This window comes from Pieris napi, chromosome 24 (genome assembly GCF_905475465.1).
Source record: "Pieris napi chromosome 24, ilPieNapi1.2, whole genome shotgun sequence".
Classification (NCBI taxonomy): Eukaryota; Metazoa; Arthropoda; class Insecta; order Lepidoptera; family Pieridae; genus Pieris; species Pieris napi.
In genome coordinates, this window is record NC_062257.1 from 1,309,636 (window position 1) to 1,327,703 (window position 18,068).

At 32.1% G+C, this 18,068-nt stretch overlaps 2 protein-coding genes and 1 long non-coding RNA gene across 3 annotated transcripts in view; all 3 read right to left on the bottom strand.

Moving 5' to 3' along the window:
* LOC125061739 overlaps positions 1 to 10,070 on the bottom strand; it is a 30,721-nt gene extending 20,651 nt beyond the window's left edge. Inside the window, exons 1-6 of the mRNA XM_047667318.1 lie at positions 9,964 to 10,070; positions 5,645 to 5,811; positions 5,079 to 5,303; positions 4,933 to 4,979; positions 3,313 to 4,896; positions 1,216 to 3,219 (exon numbers count right to left, since the gene is read on the bottom strand). Coding sequence (XP_047523274.1) covers positions 1,216 to 3,219; positions 3,313 to 4,896; positions 4,933 to 4,979; positions 5,079 to 5,303; positions 5,645 to 5,709 — 3,925 coding nt within the window. The 5' untranslated portion in view covers positions 5,710 to 5,811; positions 9,964 to 10,070. The remainder of the gene's footprint in view (positions 1 to 1,215; positions 3,220 to 3,312; positions 4,897 to 4,932; positions 4,980 to 5,078; positions 5,304 to 5,644; positions 5,812 to 9,963) is intronic.
* Positions 10,071 to 11,783: 1,713 nt separating this feature from the next.
* On the bottom strand, positions 11,784 to 12,172 carry LOC125061883. The gene is made up of 2 exons (XR_007119099.1): positions 12,122 to 12,172; positions 11,784 to 11,819 (listed from the first exon to the last, which is right to left on the bottom strand). It is a non-coding gene; the product is annotated as an uncharacterized LOC125061883 (long non-coding RNA).
* Positions 12,173 to 12,731: 559 nt separating this feature from the next.
* On the bottom strand, positions 12,732 to 17,886 carry LOC125061833. The gene is made up of 7 exons (XM_047667451.1): positions 17,714 to 17,886; positions 17,036 to 17,251; positions 15,799 to 15,933; positions 15,456 to 15,590; positions 14,932 to 15,052; positions 14,644 to 14,759; positions 12,732 to 14,278 (listed from the first exon to the last, which is right to left on the bottom strand). The coding sequence occupies exons 1-7, from the start codon at positions 17,735 to 17,737 to the stop codon at positions 13,511 to 13,513; spliced, it is 1,515 nt and encodes a 504-aa protein (XP_047523407.1). The 5' UTR covers positions 17,738 to 17,886; the 3' UTR covers positions 12,732 to 13,510.
* Between the last annotated feature and the right edge of the window lie 182 nt (positions 17,887 to 18,068).

Consider the following 18,068-nt stretch of genomic DNA (forward strand, 5'->3'; position numbering starts at 1 on the left):
CCTAAATCAGTAAGGTCAAGTGCTTTCAGACGCTCATTATAAGATTTCTTCCTGAATGACCTGATCATTTTCGTGGCTTTTCTTTGAACCCTTTCAAGCAAACTAATATCCTTTATGAAATAAGGATCCCAAATGCTGTAGGCATACTCTAATAGTGGTCTAATGTAACATTTATATATCTTTAAGAATGTTCTTGGTGACAGGCATTTGAATGATTTTCTCACTTAATAGAGCATGGAATTAGCCTTTTTCACTATATTCATAATGTGACATTCCCACTTCAAATCACAACTGATGGTAACACCCAAGTCTTTTTGCGTGAATACTGGAATTAACTGCTGTTGACCTAGGCGATAAGTAATGTGCGGATTTTTCTTTCCTATGTGCAATATTGTGCACTTATTAACATTTAGTGACAGCAGCCACTGCTTGGTCCAATCAAAAATATCATCCAAACCACCCTGTATTGCTTGAGATTGGGAGAGTGGATTTCCAAAAAAAATTATGTCGTCGGCAAAGATCGAATGTGAAATCTGTAGTGAGTAGTATGAATTATATTAAATAATAATTTTGTCATTTATATTACTAAATAATACATACGGATAGTTAACCTCAATTGTATTGAAGCACAACCACAGGAAGGTTGATGAGCACAGTTTTTTCACAAATATTTTCTAATATTAATTAGTATTGATTTAAATATTCAATTTAAATCACTTCTGATTATAATTCAGACGCACATATAAAATTCGCACTTGTATAATGAAAACAAAATGAAAACACGTGTTTTAAATGTAGAAACTCAAAGCATGTGGATAAATATTATAAATATAAATACAAAGTGAACAGAAGCGGCGTGCGTGCCAACATGCGCCACTAACAGAGGTTCCATTTCTGTTTTGTTGGTAGCATTTTTTCCTCAACTTAATGAGCGATTTAGTGGCGACTTCATTCTGCTAATTTTGTGTCACGGTGCGCGCGCATCGTAAAATTTCACTCTCATCAATTTTTCATAACGCGCATAAAGAAGTATAACTTCAATAAATAAATATTGTATTCTACCACATAAATGGAACTTTTATACCGATAATTAAAGCAATTCGTGCAAAATTATTCCCTAACCATTCCAAAATATCAAAAATGCACAACGTTAATATTCAAGTTTTCACTTCTGCCGGCAACCCGTCGTTTATTTAGCAATTGATCCAAGCTTACCAAACAACCCAAGCCGTAAATCATCATTTAAATCTGCGTTTGGATTGTGATATAATTCAGCAAATGGATTTTCATTAGGAATTCCACCAACGACGTCGTTTATCTCCTCTCCATCATCGGAAACATATTCACGACTTAGCTTCCTGCAGATTTCCAATGTTTTTTCGATGTCAAGATTTGATTCGAACTCTTTTCTTCGATCTAGAATAAGTGCCTCATTTTCTTCGTATAACTGAAGATATCGCGATTCTGCAAGTATTTCCGATTCTTCATTACGGAACGGAAGGTGCAAAGTAACCATTTCTCTCCGATACTCATTGTAGTCTGTACCCATATCATAATTGCGATATCGTATAACTTTTGGTTCTTCCCTGAGTACATAGTCACCCTTGTTATTTTTATAATTAGCAACAAATTGAGCAAGGGAAACACCTGCTAAATCTTCAGTTCTTTTCTCATACTTGTCGAACCAATTTTCCTTCCATATGTCGGTTGAATCATCTTCTAGTTCACTTAACTCTTTCATTGTCTTCTTTATTCTATGCCTTTCGACTGGCCTAATGGTTGGTATATAGACAATAACAGTTGAACTTTTTGACAATGGTTCTCTCAATAAATACCATGCAGCCTCTTGACTCGTCATTTCAGTGTGGTTCAAAAGATTAATGCTAATATTTTTAGTAATGTCATATAAATTAAACTCAGGATGTTCATCCATTATTTCAATTATATGTCTTTGTAAATTGCTAACACCTCTGTTAGTTTTGTTAACATATTCCGCCACGTAAGCTGCACAAGAATATTCTTCAGGTATAAATTGGAAATCAGTGTTGGATCTGACAACGTTGAATATGAAGGGATTAAATGGGTTATTCCACTTTTCACATGGTTCACGTTTTGGAAAAACTTGTGGTCTATTAATTCCTGCTCGAATAATGTTGACATATTCGTAATCTGAAGCAATATTATGTTCATCATAGAAAGATTGAAAACCATTGTATTCGTAATTTTCCAAGTTTTTTTGGATTGAATTATATTTAGCCTTGTACTGTTGGTAACCATTTTCTGTATCTGGCATTGGCGTCAGAATCATGGTTTTCTTAACTGGCATAAACGGAGCATCAAATCTACATTTTTGTTGTCGTCTCGATGCTTTATAGCAAGTAGAAGTATGCTTATGAGTTTGTAATCGGATATCACCAGAAGCCTCGGCAGCAGATACTGATATCAGAAAATCGATAAGATCGATAGCTTCATTATAATCTGTGTTAAGGGCGTCTTCTGGGGCATTATCTAACCAAGCTAAAATATGCGCATGTGGACTACTTCGATGAAATTCAATTCTTTTAAAGTAATGCAAAATCCTGTATTTTTTGAAAGGACTGTGCCTTTTTGATTGTAATATTTTTAAAATAATTTCGACTAACTTATTGAAGTATATAGCACATGTTACGGCATCTTCATTAATAAGAGTGCTTTTCTCAATAAAATGCAAATCTGCAGCCTCTTCAACCGATATTTTCGCATTATTTTTTAAATTATGCAACAATTGTAATAATTTAGGCCATCCAATTTCATTAGCACTTATGCTAAAGAAAATAGTTGGCTTACCGTATTGACGAATCATAGCAAAAAGATCTCTTTTCCTTTCTGCCCAATAGTATGCTGAATTCGGAATAGAACGAAGGAATGCCAAATTAGTTTCAATGCAGCCGTGAATATAATCATCAGATTGTATTTGCTCTTTAGTTATTGCAATACCTTGGCCGACATGCTTGAATGAAATATGAAGAGAGTCCTTAATTCTAATTCTCATTATTTTCATAGCCATGTACAACAAGTGTTGAGGGGTTACTCCACGTCTATCAGATCTCCTTAATTCACTCGTAGCCATCATGAAGGGTGTGACCGCATCCCTAAATTCTCTGAATTGCCCCAAATATATTTGTGGAAACGATAATTCTTCAGCATGTTCATCAAACAGCAAACTTCTTGGAACATCACCTAAAAATGAAAGCAAAAGTAAATCATATACATATATTATCTATCTTCTTGTTCAATAAATTAAAGAAACAAAAATAAAAATAAAAAAACTACCTTCGCCTGAAGCGATTCTCAAGTACATATCGTCGTTCCACATCAATGTTTGCTGCTGTGCAATTAAACTTTCCTCGATGGGTATTTGTTCTGAAATGTCATTGTCGCCATCTTCATCAAAGATGATTTCATCTTTAACGTCATAACTTCTATCATTCAAAAAACCATCTTCAACTAAAACACCGTAGGACTTGTAAAGAGGAGTATCTTTTAAATATCGTAACCACACTTTTATTTTTCTCTTGGTCACTATACCATACACGTAGCTAGATTTGTGAACTTTTTTCCTTTTAATGTGAACTGTTATAGCATGATCATCCTCCACTTGTCTTGGTAACTGATGCACCATTGTGTTTACTTCAATCGGAACATTTATCACCTGCCCGTATATTCCATATTGACCGTAAACGTGCCGAAGCCTTCGAATTTGCATAAATGGAATCCTTGGCGATATTAGTCTTTCAGTTACCAAGTCCAAAGGAAAGTCTTTAAGACAGTCTGGAAGTGGTGGATATTTGAATCCATTGTAAGCTGATAGTGGTGGGATACGTTCCTTTTGAATGGCTGTAAAGCAAGTCGAACATATTTTTATTTTCAGTATAGCAATGTTTGAGAGCAATGTTCTTATAAATTCAATGTTTGGAGTTGCATCGTTATTTAGCAAATATTTCAAATCTTTTCTAAACCACAGTCTGTCACAAATGTCACAAGCATGACCAAATTCATTTTCAACAAAATCATTTTCAAATTGTCGATGAGCAGAAGAATTTTCTTGAAAAGCAGAATATGTTTGAAGATGTATATAAGGTGGAGATGATTCTACAACTTGAGAACGAAAATGCCTTTGACGCACTTTATCTTCGATAGAATTGTAGTTAGAATGTATTGATAGACTTGAAGTTACATCTCTCGACAATAAATCTGCATTTTGGGAACTACAGATAACTGGTGGAACATATGGCACACCTCCGGTGGACGGGCCTGCAATTTGTGAAGTATTAATGACTGGTTGTACATCCAACACAACTCTGGCGGACGAGCCTGTTAGTAATTTTGATGTTCTTTTTTTATCTCGATACCGCTTAGAATATTCTTTGTTTTTCTGCTTTTGATTTCTTTCATCTTCTTTCTTCTTTTCATCATCAGATAAGTAAGGCGTAAAGTGCATCTCACGAAGATCAAGATGAATCCAATTATGTGTATCGTTTGCTTTAAAATGACAGAAGCGAGTGTCTTCATTTTTTGAATTTACGTTGAAATAGTGGTAATGCACACAAATATTTTGATTGTAATTTTTTGCAAACAAGTATAAACAATCCAAGTCTCCATATTCATTGTTACTTGAGAGTATCTTATATGCTTCCTGTGGATTGTGGCAGGAGTTAAAATAAGGTAAATCACGTAACTGTCTTCTTAAATCACAAGTCGAAATTTGAAGTTGCAGAACACGTATGAGTGAGTGGAAAAGACAATTACCATCACCTGGAATATCTGTTGTTCTGTGTAGAATGACTTTGGGGGTAATGCATTCGTGACTCTCTTCACATATACGAAGTTGTTGGGTGATGAATTCATTTTGTTCGAACTTTACATTCTCAAAATTTTGAGAAGCTCTGCATTGCACAATATTCTCTTGGTCTTCATTACTGTCCAATTTCTTTATTTTCCTGCGAAAAAAACAAAGAAAAAATAAAATAATAACAATATGAATGATACTTACATATATAAATATATATTACAATATTTAAAATATGAAATTAAATTACATTTGCAAATAATCCAATTTCTTTTGGCACAATTCTGCTACATTTTTGTCATTATCCTTTAAACCTTTTGTACGTTGATAATATGCCCTTTGATTCTCACGATGTCTTTTTCTTTTTTCTTCTATTTTCTCTTCCGTCAAAACTTTTTTCTTCAAATCTTTTTTACGCTGACGCCATGCCCTTTGGTATTCTCGATTTCGTTCTCTTTTTTTTTCTTTTCTTCCTCTGAAAAACGAAGATTATTTATTTTTATATTATTTCATTTATTTTCATTCGAAATTATTTATTTGGTAAACCTACAACGCACATGTGCTTATTGTGATGTTATGAAAATATAGGTTAATGCTATAAAGTATAAACAATTACAAATATTACATCTATATTAATAATTTCGTCAAGCAGTACGGTAGACTCGATCGAAACCTAATCTTAATAATAAAATTATATTAATTAATAAATGAAAATTAATTAAACCTTACCTAACCTGAATAATAAAATAAAATTATATTAATTAAAAAAATTAAAATTAATTAAATTTTCATCTAGTATATTTATAAAGTACTCACTCATTTTCTTTCGCTATTTCTTCGTCACTTTTTTCATTAATATATGCACTTTGTTCAATTTCCATATTTTAAACACTTTATAAACACGAATTTTACGAACAGCAGTGTGGCCACTACCCAGACGGTCGAGCCATCAGCTGTCACCATCCATGAATGCGCGTGGCACGCTGTAACATAAAGACACACGAACATTCGCGCAAGCGCCCTGCGCCGCCTAAACGAAACAGCAGGCGCAGGCATACATTTTCGCCGCGCCGTAGAAAGAGAGGGGGATACTTCCTCTCCTACGCCGCGCCAGCTGTCTACTCTCCATCCGTCTTAGGAATTTTCAATCTGCCCTGCGATTCTGTAACTCACTTTTCGAACTCACACAGCGGTTTTCGCATCGGCGGTCGCTCTCAAATCAGTCGTGAAGCAGTCATTTTATGATTTGGCATTCTGATAAACAATAAACTACAAGCTCCCACCTTATCAGAACTTTTTTGGCATTATTAAAAATATTTATGATAATTAATTACAATTAAATAATCAAAGACTGGAAAAGGAGTCATTATAGTCAATACAGGAGTCATTATAGTTTACATTTGAAAAATTAAATAAATTAATATTTATTATTATTCTCTTTCAGTAACATAAATTCTATTATTATTCGAATGTTGTTTTTAAATTATGTCCAATGCCGTAGTATCTTCTGTGGGCAACTTCATTCTGTTAATTTTGTGTCACGGTGCGCGCGCATCGTAAAATTTCACTCACATCAATTTTTCATAACGCGCCTAAAGAAGTATAACTTCAAAAATTCTAAATATGCCCTCATATATATCGACGTAGGAAAGCATATTTGCTGTAAGTAGACATATTGCAATTGTTCACCAGAGCCAAAAAACTTAATTAATTTCGGAAAAAAATTAATAGTGTCGAACCTATCCATGATATTGCTACCATTTTTGAAACATATATTTATTTAACTGCCAGTCACCATTTGCAATGTAAACTTTTTATCCAAAGTTACTATAAGTACGTGTTTGGATAGTTACAGCATACAGTTTTTTAAATCACAAACCTTTAAAACGCTGTAACTAAGGAAGAAAAATGTACGCGCGGAAATATTATCAATTTACAGGCGGTAAATATGCTGTATGCAGTAAATTTATGTATATGGGTACTTTCAATTGCAATTCAAGATGTTAGATTAGTTTATAATTATGATTAGATCTAGAATGTTATGTGTCTAGAATGTGTAATGTTTGGTTGAAATAAAATGTCGTAAATGGTAAAAAAAAACTAAAACTGTACGTTCCCTAAACTTGCTGTAAGTAAACGAATGTAAAAATCACAAACCGCAGAAATGCTGTAAGTAGCGTTATGTTTTTAAATGGGAAGAAGTAAGTATTTGTAAAGAAAAAAAATCAGTTTTTCTTTTGCTGTAAGCACAAATTGTCTATAATGACTGGATTTTGGTCTACATACAGCATTTAATCTTGCAAAAAAAATATAAGTACGGGCGTTTTCAACCGCGTATGAATTTTTTTTTTCATCGCAGAGACACAGGACCCGGGACATTCGATGCGGTTTTGTCTACTTACAGCAAATATGCTTTCCTACGTCGATATATAGACCCAGGTTTACGCATGTTTATTTAAGGTTAAAATTAATCGTTTCTGTGTAGACAATATATTGTTTATATTAAATATTTAGAATAAAATAAGGCGGATAGAAGACCGAACACTCGATTAAATTGTTATTAAAATTCCCCGAATTGGTACTAAACTACTGCGGCAGACTGCTATACTCAGCTGTCAACGGAATAGCTCTATCTTTAAGGCTATGTTCAGATGGCAAAAACTTGACGCGCGTTTTCAAATCGCGCGACTAGATATTGTGGTATTTTCATACAACCGTTCACATGAGCGCGCGCTTTCATCGCGATCGCATGTAAATTTGTTAATTTTCGTAATTACATTTTGTTCTCGCATTTAAAATGAGTGAAATTGAAAATATTGACATCGACTTACTAATCGATGAAGTAGAAAAAAGGTCAGCAAGTTGGAATATAGCAAATTTGTATAAAAAATATAATATAATTTGTATTTTTTTTCAAAATTGGATGAACCCAATGTGTATGTTTTCTTTTTCTATATGTTTCTTTATAATATAACCACAAAATAATAGCCTCTTCCACGTCCATTTTCTACGTTCTACCGAACTAGACCGACGAGCACTCTCGCAACGCGCGTTAGCGGCTTTAGCGCTCATCATCTGAACGCTCTTCAAATCAGATCGCGCGTTGACGCGCGTTAACGCGCGTTACATGTGAACATAGCCTAATAGTCCGATCAATCTAGACCTAGAAATGAGAGCGAAGGTAAATAAATTCCCATCAAGCTGAAAATCAGTAAGGTTGTTAAAAATATGATTAAAAATAAAATTCGAAAGTTCCCCATCTTTCCCCTGTATGGAAAATTTATTCAAGGTCTAAGGTAAAAAAAATCAGTTTTTCACAATTTTCAGCGAAACGGTAAGTTTTATCATAAAAGTACACACATACAGACAAAAATGTAAATCATAAAATTATCTATAAATAATGTATTCCAAAGGTGGAAGCGGTGCGCGCGAATACGATTTATCCCTTGCATATTATAATCCATTCATCGTTTTCTTTACGCTTTTTCTTTTCTCCGTCAAAATCCGTTGCGTTTAAAGATTTAAACATACATAGGGACAGAGAAAGCGACTTTGTTTTATACTATATTATAGTGATGGACATTCTATAATATTATATTATAGATACGAGAAAACCGAAAGATGTTGCAAAAGAGAAATTCTTTAAAATGCTTGACAGTCTAATCCCCCAACTAAACAACTCGGACAAATCTTGGTTAATAAATTATTATTTTTAAATACACGTGAATTAGTAACCTTAAAACGGAGATCTTTGATTTTATTCAATTGTACATTGTCACACGTGACGTTTGTCGAGCTTATGCATCATACTGACAGTTAACATATAGCGCGCATAGAGCGCCATCTAGAGTCGAGTAGTAAAAACTAGAACAGAAATACTAAGATAATTGCCATCTATGGAAAGTACATTGAAATATACTCAGAAATGCACTTAGTCATGACAACCCATTATTATACGGAAATGTCACATGGACAAAGTAATAAGAAAAAAAAACGACGGGTTGCACTCCGGCCGTAGGGATGTGACAATCTGCATAAAAAATCGATTTTTTATTAAACGATTCTTTTTTTTTTAGCAAGAAAAATCGATTAATAAATAATCGATGTTTCTTAAAAAATAATCATTTAATTTATTAATCGATTTTGAAATTAATTTCAAAATAAACACCTTAAACAAAATATTTTATTTTATCATGGTTTTATTCATTAAAAATAAACTGTAGAAATTATAAACATAAATTAAAGTTAATAAATGAATAATTTAATCAAAATTGAAATTAATCTAATCTCGTATTGATAGATTTTAGGTGAAATTTGATAGATGCTGAGTGTATGCCTTTTCAGTAGCACATTGCAGTATTTTTGTTGCCTTTTTTATTGTATGTAACCTTTAGTTGCAGAATAAATTTGTTACTTTTAAATTATAGCGTTCAATTCAAACTTGAGTTTTTGTGAAATTAGGTTTAATCATCCTTCTGATATTTTATAAAAAAACATCAATGCATCGAGATCAATACGTCATCTTCAAAACGTCGGATCTATTCAATGTATCGCAATGTATATATCGAATATCCCTAATAGTTCGAGGTCCGGGTTATAAAAGAAAAGATAATGTCGGGAGGTGGCAGGTGAAAAATTGACTATGATTGATTTCGACATTTTAATTATAAAAATAATAGGTTATTTTCAAAATTAAAATGGCGTACAAAAATTGATTTTCACTTCTAAAAAAATCGATTTTAATCGATTATTTTTTCACATCCCTAACTCCGGGAGTGCCGGCAGAAGTGAAAACTTGAATATTTACGTTGTGCATTTTTTATATTTTGGAATGGTTAGGAAATAAATTTTGCACGAATTGCTTTAATTATCAGTATAAAAGTACTATAATTTATGTGGTAGAATACAATATTTATTTATTGCGCTATCGTACGATTACAAACATGACAATTTATATTACATTAAATACGCCGCGCCAGCTGTCTACTCTCCATCCGTCTTACGAATTTTCGATCAGGTCACGTGTCCTGACGCGAGTTTAACATTTTTTACCCATTCCAAAAAAAGTGTACAACGCCGCTAAAGAAGTTTTCACTTAAAAATTACAAAACACTATATAAATAAACACATCATACCGTCTCCGTTGTGACTGGGCGTGCAACACAAACTAACAAATTAGCGATGGGCAACTCGAGTTATCGCGAGTCAGCCCGAGCTAAAATATCTGCAAACCGACTCGGAGAGTGCGCGCGGCGTGTGTTCAGAGGTGGGCCGCGGGCTGCGGGCGGTGCGGTGGGCTGGCGCCCCTCGGCTAGCTCGCTACTCGCAAGACCCGAACAACTCCGAGCGAGTCCAACTCGCGTCAGGACAAATCGTAAGACGGATGTTTTTTAAAAGGATTATGAACCTTCGTGCAATATAGTTACGGTTTTAATTCATTTGTCTCTTTCCTCAAATACATTGATGCATGTGGAACTGGACCTTAAGTCAATTAATCAAGGTTTAATTTTGCGAAACGTCTAAAGTTTTATTATTAACGATTTGGTCAGACTGACGACGGATGGAGAGTAGACAGCTGGCGCGGGGTATGTAATGTTATATAAATTGTCATGTTTGTGTACTATTAAGCAATAAATAAATATTGTAATGGTGCGGTGTTTAATTTAAGGAATAAAGTGCCATTAGATTTATTTTAGTTTCTTATTATTTACAAGGTAAAAATATTACCATAAATTTATTTTGCGCTAAATGAGTACAATACGTTCGTTTTGTGATGTGACGTTTGTAAACACTTTTAATAATAATAAACGTCTTATTTTTAATATTAATAATTATTAATTTAAGAATGTGAGCAAAGTCGGAACAAATTTCGATTTAGCGGAAGGTGCAAATTGGCATAATATGTTTTAATTGCATGTTAAAATTAATTATTGTTTGTTTCATGTTCTCTCAGAAATTTAAAGCTAAAAATAAATAGAATATTTTGAAATTGCATAATCGCGATATATAATAATTAGTAGAACCTACTCATACTTTGATATTTTTAGCATTTGACCTCTAATCTGCAAAATGAAGAAGCAGCATATTTTGTTACCGCTTTGAAGAAACAATAGAAATAGTACTGCGGATTGATAAATAAAGAGTGAAAAGATTGATTAGCAGTTGATAAATTTAATTAGGTATGGTGTTTGTGCTTGAACATTTTTATTGTCAATTTGAAAGCAGATTTATATATGTGTAGATTTTATTAGTGATTTGCTACTTACTAGTTGGAATTATCTCTGTTTATGTCCAACAAACAATTTCATTTTAAGTTAGAGTCATTAATACTATAAATATATAATAAACAATCAATATAATATATTTATACTTTTAAAAAGTGAGAATTGAAAAACAGCAAGTGGTACTCAATGAAATGAAAAGAAGGATTAATAAAAAATGAAACCTAGTCTGGTATGAATTACAACCCTTTATCAACTTTTGATTCGATATTGGTGCTCCAACATTTGAGATATAAATTTAAGTTTGATGCTGATTTTAAGTTAATATTTATGTCAATTAACTTTTGTTTATATCAGTGATTTTCTACAAGTAAATATGTAAATTCAAAATCTGTTTAAGTAAGAAATGAATAAAAATAGTATGTTATGTATTTGACAGTTTTATTTTTGGTAATTGACCTATTAATAAATGCAGTTTGTTTATAATAAATATCTCATTAACATTCAAACTGCTGAACTTATTAAGATTAAATATGGAAGTACAGTTTCAGTTACTGTTTCCTGTTCTTGAGGTATTACTTAACCAACTATTATTTCTTACTCCACTCTTATTTTTTTACATTATTCATAAAATGCTCCATCCCCCATTATCAAATTCATTTTCAGGTACATAATATAACACTTAAATTTATAAAAAGATGAGACTTTTAAAACTTGTCCATTAGTGGTTTCTATTAATACTTTTAGTTGTCTTATTAGCTTCTCTTTTTCTGAAAAGAAAATATTTTAGTTAGTACTTCGATCAAATAGAAAACTGACAAACTAACCCGTAAGATCGCTCCAAGGTTTATACAATAGGTAAATTTAATATTAAAACTCTAGACTTTATTCTATACTTAAAAATATACTTAATTTGTCACTTTGCTGCTTATTGTCAATTAAAGTGTTTAATAACCAAACAATGTCAGTGATTCCCAAGGGACTTGAAACTTCTCATTCATTAACAATATTATAATAAACTTCTCTAGTATATTAACTTAGTAATAAATAATTAAAGAAAATATCTGCTTACCATTACTTAGTATTGTTCACTAGATTTTATATTTCTAAAGTTCATAAATCCACTTTATTTGATAAATTTAAATCAATATTACATATATCATAAGATTTTAACATAATTACAATAAAATATATTAAGAACTTCTAATTATGTTCATTAGTGACTGCTTTCTCATCTGAAATATACAAATAAAATGTATTATCATTTTCCTTAGTGATTATAAGCAATATTAAATGGTATAAAGTTTACAACAAACAAGTAACTTACAAGTTACATAATATATTTTTCAAATTAAAGGACAATTTCATGAACTTACATGGAATATAGAAAAGTAGAAAAAGTACAAACTTTTTTTTTTTAATACTTAGACGCATTTCCGGCAGCAAAAATCACTTGGAGGTGTTCCAATCAAGGTCCCCCGAGACTCCTGCATAATCAGCTACTACTGGAAGGATTTCTACGCTATAGTCACCAAGATTATACATTCAACTTGTGGTTCACGTTTTAAATGGAATTGCAAGTCGAATGGTTCCAAATACTCCAATATTTAGACATACATATGGACCACGATTTATTAACTCCACGGTATCGCTAATATCTTTCCCATAAAAAAAAACATTAGTTTCATTTAACAATATATTTTTAATTTTGCATCATAAGTTGTTAATGTAACAAAATACACATGCTGACTACATGCACCTAGTGAAGATAATAAAAGTCATTATTTTTCTTACTTTTTGTAATTATCATAATTAGCTTTTGTCACATCATTGTAACTAAACTACACGAGGGTTTATTAAATAACCAAGCAACATCTCCATAATTATCGCTTGCCCCACTGGGCATTTTAAGATTCAGATGTTGGAGAGATTTCATATACTTTCTAAAACTTAAAAAAATATTTTTAAGTTAAGACTATTAATTCAACATTCGCACATTAATTTAATCTAAATTCTTTAATAACATATACTTATTTGTATAATCGATCACTCTGGGTCGGTACTAGAAGCGTTTGCTCAATATCACATTTTTTGCTATTGCATTGTCAGAAAATATATACAATAATTCCCAGAGGTTTGTCAAACTTAATATTCATGATAACTTTGAAACCGAAGAGACATCAAAAACTAAGGTTACGCTTTGCTAATAACTTTCATTTCACATTAGCCAATCCGTACCCTGAGTTTTGAAAAGAGCGGGAGAAGACAGAGTAAGAAATAGAGATTTGTTGTTAGGCATGGATTTTGAGAGCCCCCAGCAAGAGATGAAAAGATAGGAAGTTATAACAATGCCAACAATGATGCTTGCTGTAAAGCACTTAAAATACCAAGCTAAAATAATGTATGTACTAGACCCGTAAACAATTTATACTGAGTTTCAAAGTTACCAACTATAACAAATTTATCTACGGTGTCGCGGTTTCCTTCTTCGTCTATTAGCCTGAGGTTGGCCGTTTGATGCAGACGGTTGGGAGGCTGGTGCATCTTGGACGATGGCAATACCTGTTTGCACTACAATGGGGCTTGAAGGTGTGCGAGAATTGGCAACACCAGCCCCAGAAGTACCTGAAGTATTAGCATTGGTTGGTCTACTAGCAATGGCACTCGATCTAGCACTGGGACTGGCACCTCGGGTGGATATGATTGGGCTTGTACGACCAGTTGATAGACTGACTGTGCTGCCATTTTCTCTGTTGTTGCTCGTATAATACTCGTTTGAAGTTTGTGAGGTACCCAAGGCTGCCCTTAACCGTCGCCTCATCCGCCTCCTTGCACTTCTAGATAACGGCTGAGTTTCATTTTCATTTAATTCCATCTCTTCACTTTCTACTTCCACTTCCTCCTCTTGGTTTGCATTACTGTCTTCAGACCAGACACTAGCTGTACGCCTTAAAGTGGCAAAGGCTTGGGTTAGCCAATGAACATCACTTTGCAGATTATCCAGAAATGGTTCAAGGTTATATGAATCAGTTCGGTTTCCTCGACGGGCAACTCTGATTATTCTCCGGGGCTGAGTGGTGTTTGGCAGTTCATCAAATGCCAGTCGACGGAGGGATAGTTTCCCACTCATGGTACTCGATGAAAGCATTGCAGATGCATGTGTTCCAGTTATACTGAGTGTGTGTTTCTGTTTTTTCAGTGTACCCTCGCAAGATTTTACTGACCAGACCTGTGAAATAATAAATTGTTATTTCTTTAATAAATACCTATAGTTAGTATTATAAGACTTTTTTTTTTTGGGTTTCTAATTTCTGTTACTGCACTGGTACCCCAAAACTTCTACTATATATCCTAACTTCAATGTTCTTTGTGTTTGTACCCTATTTCAATATCATTTCTAGGAATGTTTATTGCAAATTACATAGGACAGTCCCTTTGGATTCTCAATTCCTTGATGGAATAAAGGTTTTCAAAAAAGGTCAAATTAATGGAATTTTAAAGCCAGAGTACAAAAACTATTTTTGAATCAAATAGACAAATAAACCTATTTAAATATCAGCAAATTATTGTTTAAGTAAAATCAAAGTTACTTACGTAATCAGTGAAAATTGCTTCCCGGTCATTTCCAGAAATTGTAAGTGAGTAGTTGAAGCCGTTAGCGACCCAGGAAGAGGCTGCCATTGTCATCCAAGCATGCAATACATGGCCTTCTTTAAAAAAAAAAAAAAAAGTAGAGTACAAAATTTTAAAAATTCTAAAATTTTAATGGGACCTAACTTCTGGGCAGTTGATATATTAAAATAATTACACAGAAGACAAATGGAGGAAGGTTAAAAAATAAAATTAAGCTGCAAATTTACCTATTTTGTTTACTGTACTTACCAACAATTTCAATGACTAGGAAGAAAATTCCCATTTCAACAACTCGAACTGCTGTCACTATTCTACCTGGGCTTGTTGGAAACTGCCAAGCTTGCACATACTCTGCATTTTCTGTACGGCCCTATTTAAATTATAAAATATATATATAGTATATATATAAATTGCTATAAATTGATTGGAAATAATTTAACTTAATGTTCTTTATTGTGTATAAAGTAGATAATTTACATTACAGTATGGTCTCACAAATAGTATAAATAATGTTAATATGATTGAGGCGTGGTTAGTATTTCCGTTGTATTATTCTGTTAACTTTTATATCCACAAAAAGAAATCCACCAATATACTTGAATAAACCAACCTAAATGTGGAGTTTAAACTATAAATGGACTTGATTTATTATAAAAGCATTTTTATCTTCATTATGTACTGTCAAAAATCATTACAACATTTCACACGAAACCTTTCGCAAATGATATTTGACAATTATCTGAATATTATATATTAGACACTTATCAACATACCTCAATGAGATCAGAACGGTGGAAGTACCGTAAATGGTTCAGAAGTCTGGCTAGTGGTAGACGTTGCACACTGCCTTCCTTGCAGCAAAGGCAACGAAAAAGACCCCGACAGGATAGTGGCGGAGCCAATCTATTCTGTATAAATAATGGAAAAAAATTTAATATTTTGATGATAAGAACTGTTTTCTTACAAGCTTTTTTTAAGTTAAACAGTCTATAATTGCTTATTTCAAATGGGAACAACAGTAATTATTAACCCCTAAATACCTGACCTGATTTAAAACTTCATGTTCTCTACAAATTTCTAAATTACTTTATTGAAATGTCACAGATATAAACATACCGTAGAAGAAGTGTCACTACTTTCTTGATCTTCCAGTGCTGGTGATTGTATTACAACTTCTGCGTCAGATGTTTCAATAATTGCAGCAGTTGGTGAACTGCTTTGTGACGATTCAGAGGTTTTCGTGCTTGATTTCTAGACAAACAATTAGCATAGATAGTATACACAGATAATTAAAGCAGCCCATATTCAGAAAAGTCAATCAGTGTTATTGGATTAAATTAAGTACTCTTTTGTTTCTTTATGCCAAATTGTTAGTATTATTAATAATATTTAACATTAAACATTTTTCAAATTAAGTATCAAGATAATTACTGTTAAACTATGATAATATAATGGTGTTGTTAACATAATATTTAATCTCATAATAGTTCTCTTCTGGCACACTCTAAATAATACATAATTCAAAATTATACCTATAATTATATTGATATTAGAATTGCCCAGAATGACAGACCATTACTCCTGTAGTCTACACACAATGCAAGTAACACACACTTAGATATTGTATCACAAATTAAAATTATTCATTGACAAAGGATTGCAACAGTCGAGCTACTATGATGGCTGAATTATTCATGGTGTATTCACAACTTTCTCAATTAAAACAGTATGTCTTTCTCAATTTTCTTAACCTTTATAATCAAATATATCATATACATATTTGCCAAAATACAAATCACATACAACACACAACAATAGCAAAATTGGCATGCATTTTTTTTAAATTAATTTCATAGAAACTTATACTAATAGTATAAACTAATTAGATAAAGAATATAAAGAAAAATTAATTTAGATAAGTTACATTAGCAATATATAGGAATAGGAGGAAATTAAAGGATAGGAATATAAGGCAAGTAATAATATGATAATTTCATAAATAAATAAATAAAATAAAATGATTATATAATGAAAAAGATGTCAATAATTAACAAAATAAATATTTTCAAAAGACACTATCTACTTTTATTACATATTTCAGCTAAATTCCTTTGGATAATTTCAGAGAGTTATATATACAATTATAATTCTTTTTGAAATGATTTAACTGTATTAACAAATTAAAATTTAGATTCCTTTGAATATTCTCAATCCGATTCAGATTTTAGACATACAGGGGTCATAATTAGTGCTTAGCTTAAACTCAGTAAGACACATGACACATTCAATTTATCAGCTTGGACATAATACTTACTCCACCTATAGTATATAAATAATCCTATATTATACTTACAAGTTGTTTAACTCTCTTGAAGTTAGCTATAAGTTCTTCCATAGCATAGTTTCGTGTGCCAAAAAAAAAGGCTCTGCACACAGGGCAAACATCCAGACGCATCTTACACCTGCCACACACATGGTGACCCTCATTGCATTGGAATATTTGACCAGAAGGTATTTCATAGCAAACTGGACATTGAAGTAGATCTTCTAGATTTAAAACTGACTCGGGCTGTAATACATTTTCAATGTTTTAGATAAAATTATCTTAAGATGTATTAGGTATTTAAAAAAAAACACATTTAATGAATATCGTGTACCTACTACAGAGAAAATAAAAATATATATTATAGTTATGCTATTTTTTCCTATTAAATTAACACATGATTTATAAATTCGATTTACAAGTTTTTATTTAATGGTTATCAGAAACCGTTACGAAATAATATTTTATTTTAATGAAAATGGATTCTCCGTAAAACAAAGTAGGTAGGACACAAAAGAGAAGCATGACTATTACGAAGCCTAAATTTTTTTCCACATGTTCGGAAATTGATTTTAAAATGTACAACAGAGTATTATTTATAAAGGAAATTAATGATTTAATGAAGTAACGAACGAGGTTGAAACAATGGAACTGAACTATGTTAAAAATACTGAGGATTTGGCAATCGTTATTTTAATAGTTTCTTACCTTTTCCTCTACTGTTTCAGCCATTCTCAAATTGTTGAGCTTAAATAATTGTAACTAAAAGCTAAGCTTATAAATAAAATGCAGCAATGCATATATTAATATGGTCTTTTAAATTTAAAACACAGCTGTATCTTTTTGCAAATGGCGGACTTGTGAGTTGAAACTTGACTTCAAGAAAATACCAAATAGTCAGTGTGACCGTTTTATAAACGGTGTAAATTTTTCGAATTTCAATGATGAACGATTCCTTTTTCTTTTTTAATATTATGGCAAATAACTTTATGGCAGTTTCAAACATTTTAATTTACAATTCGTCATGTCAGATTTCAATAAATTATTTTGCATAAAATATGAA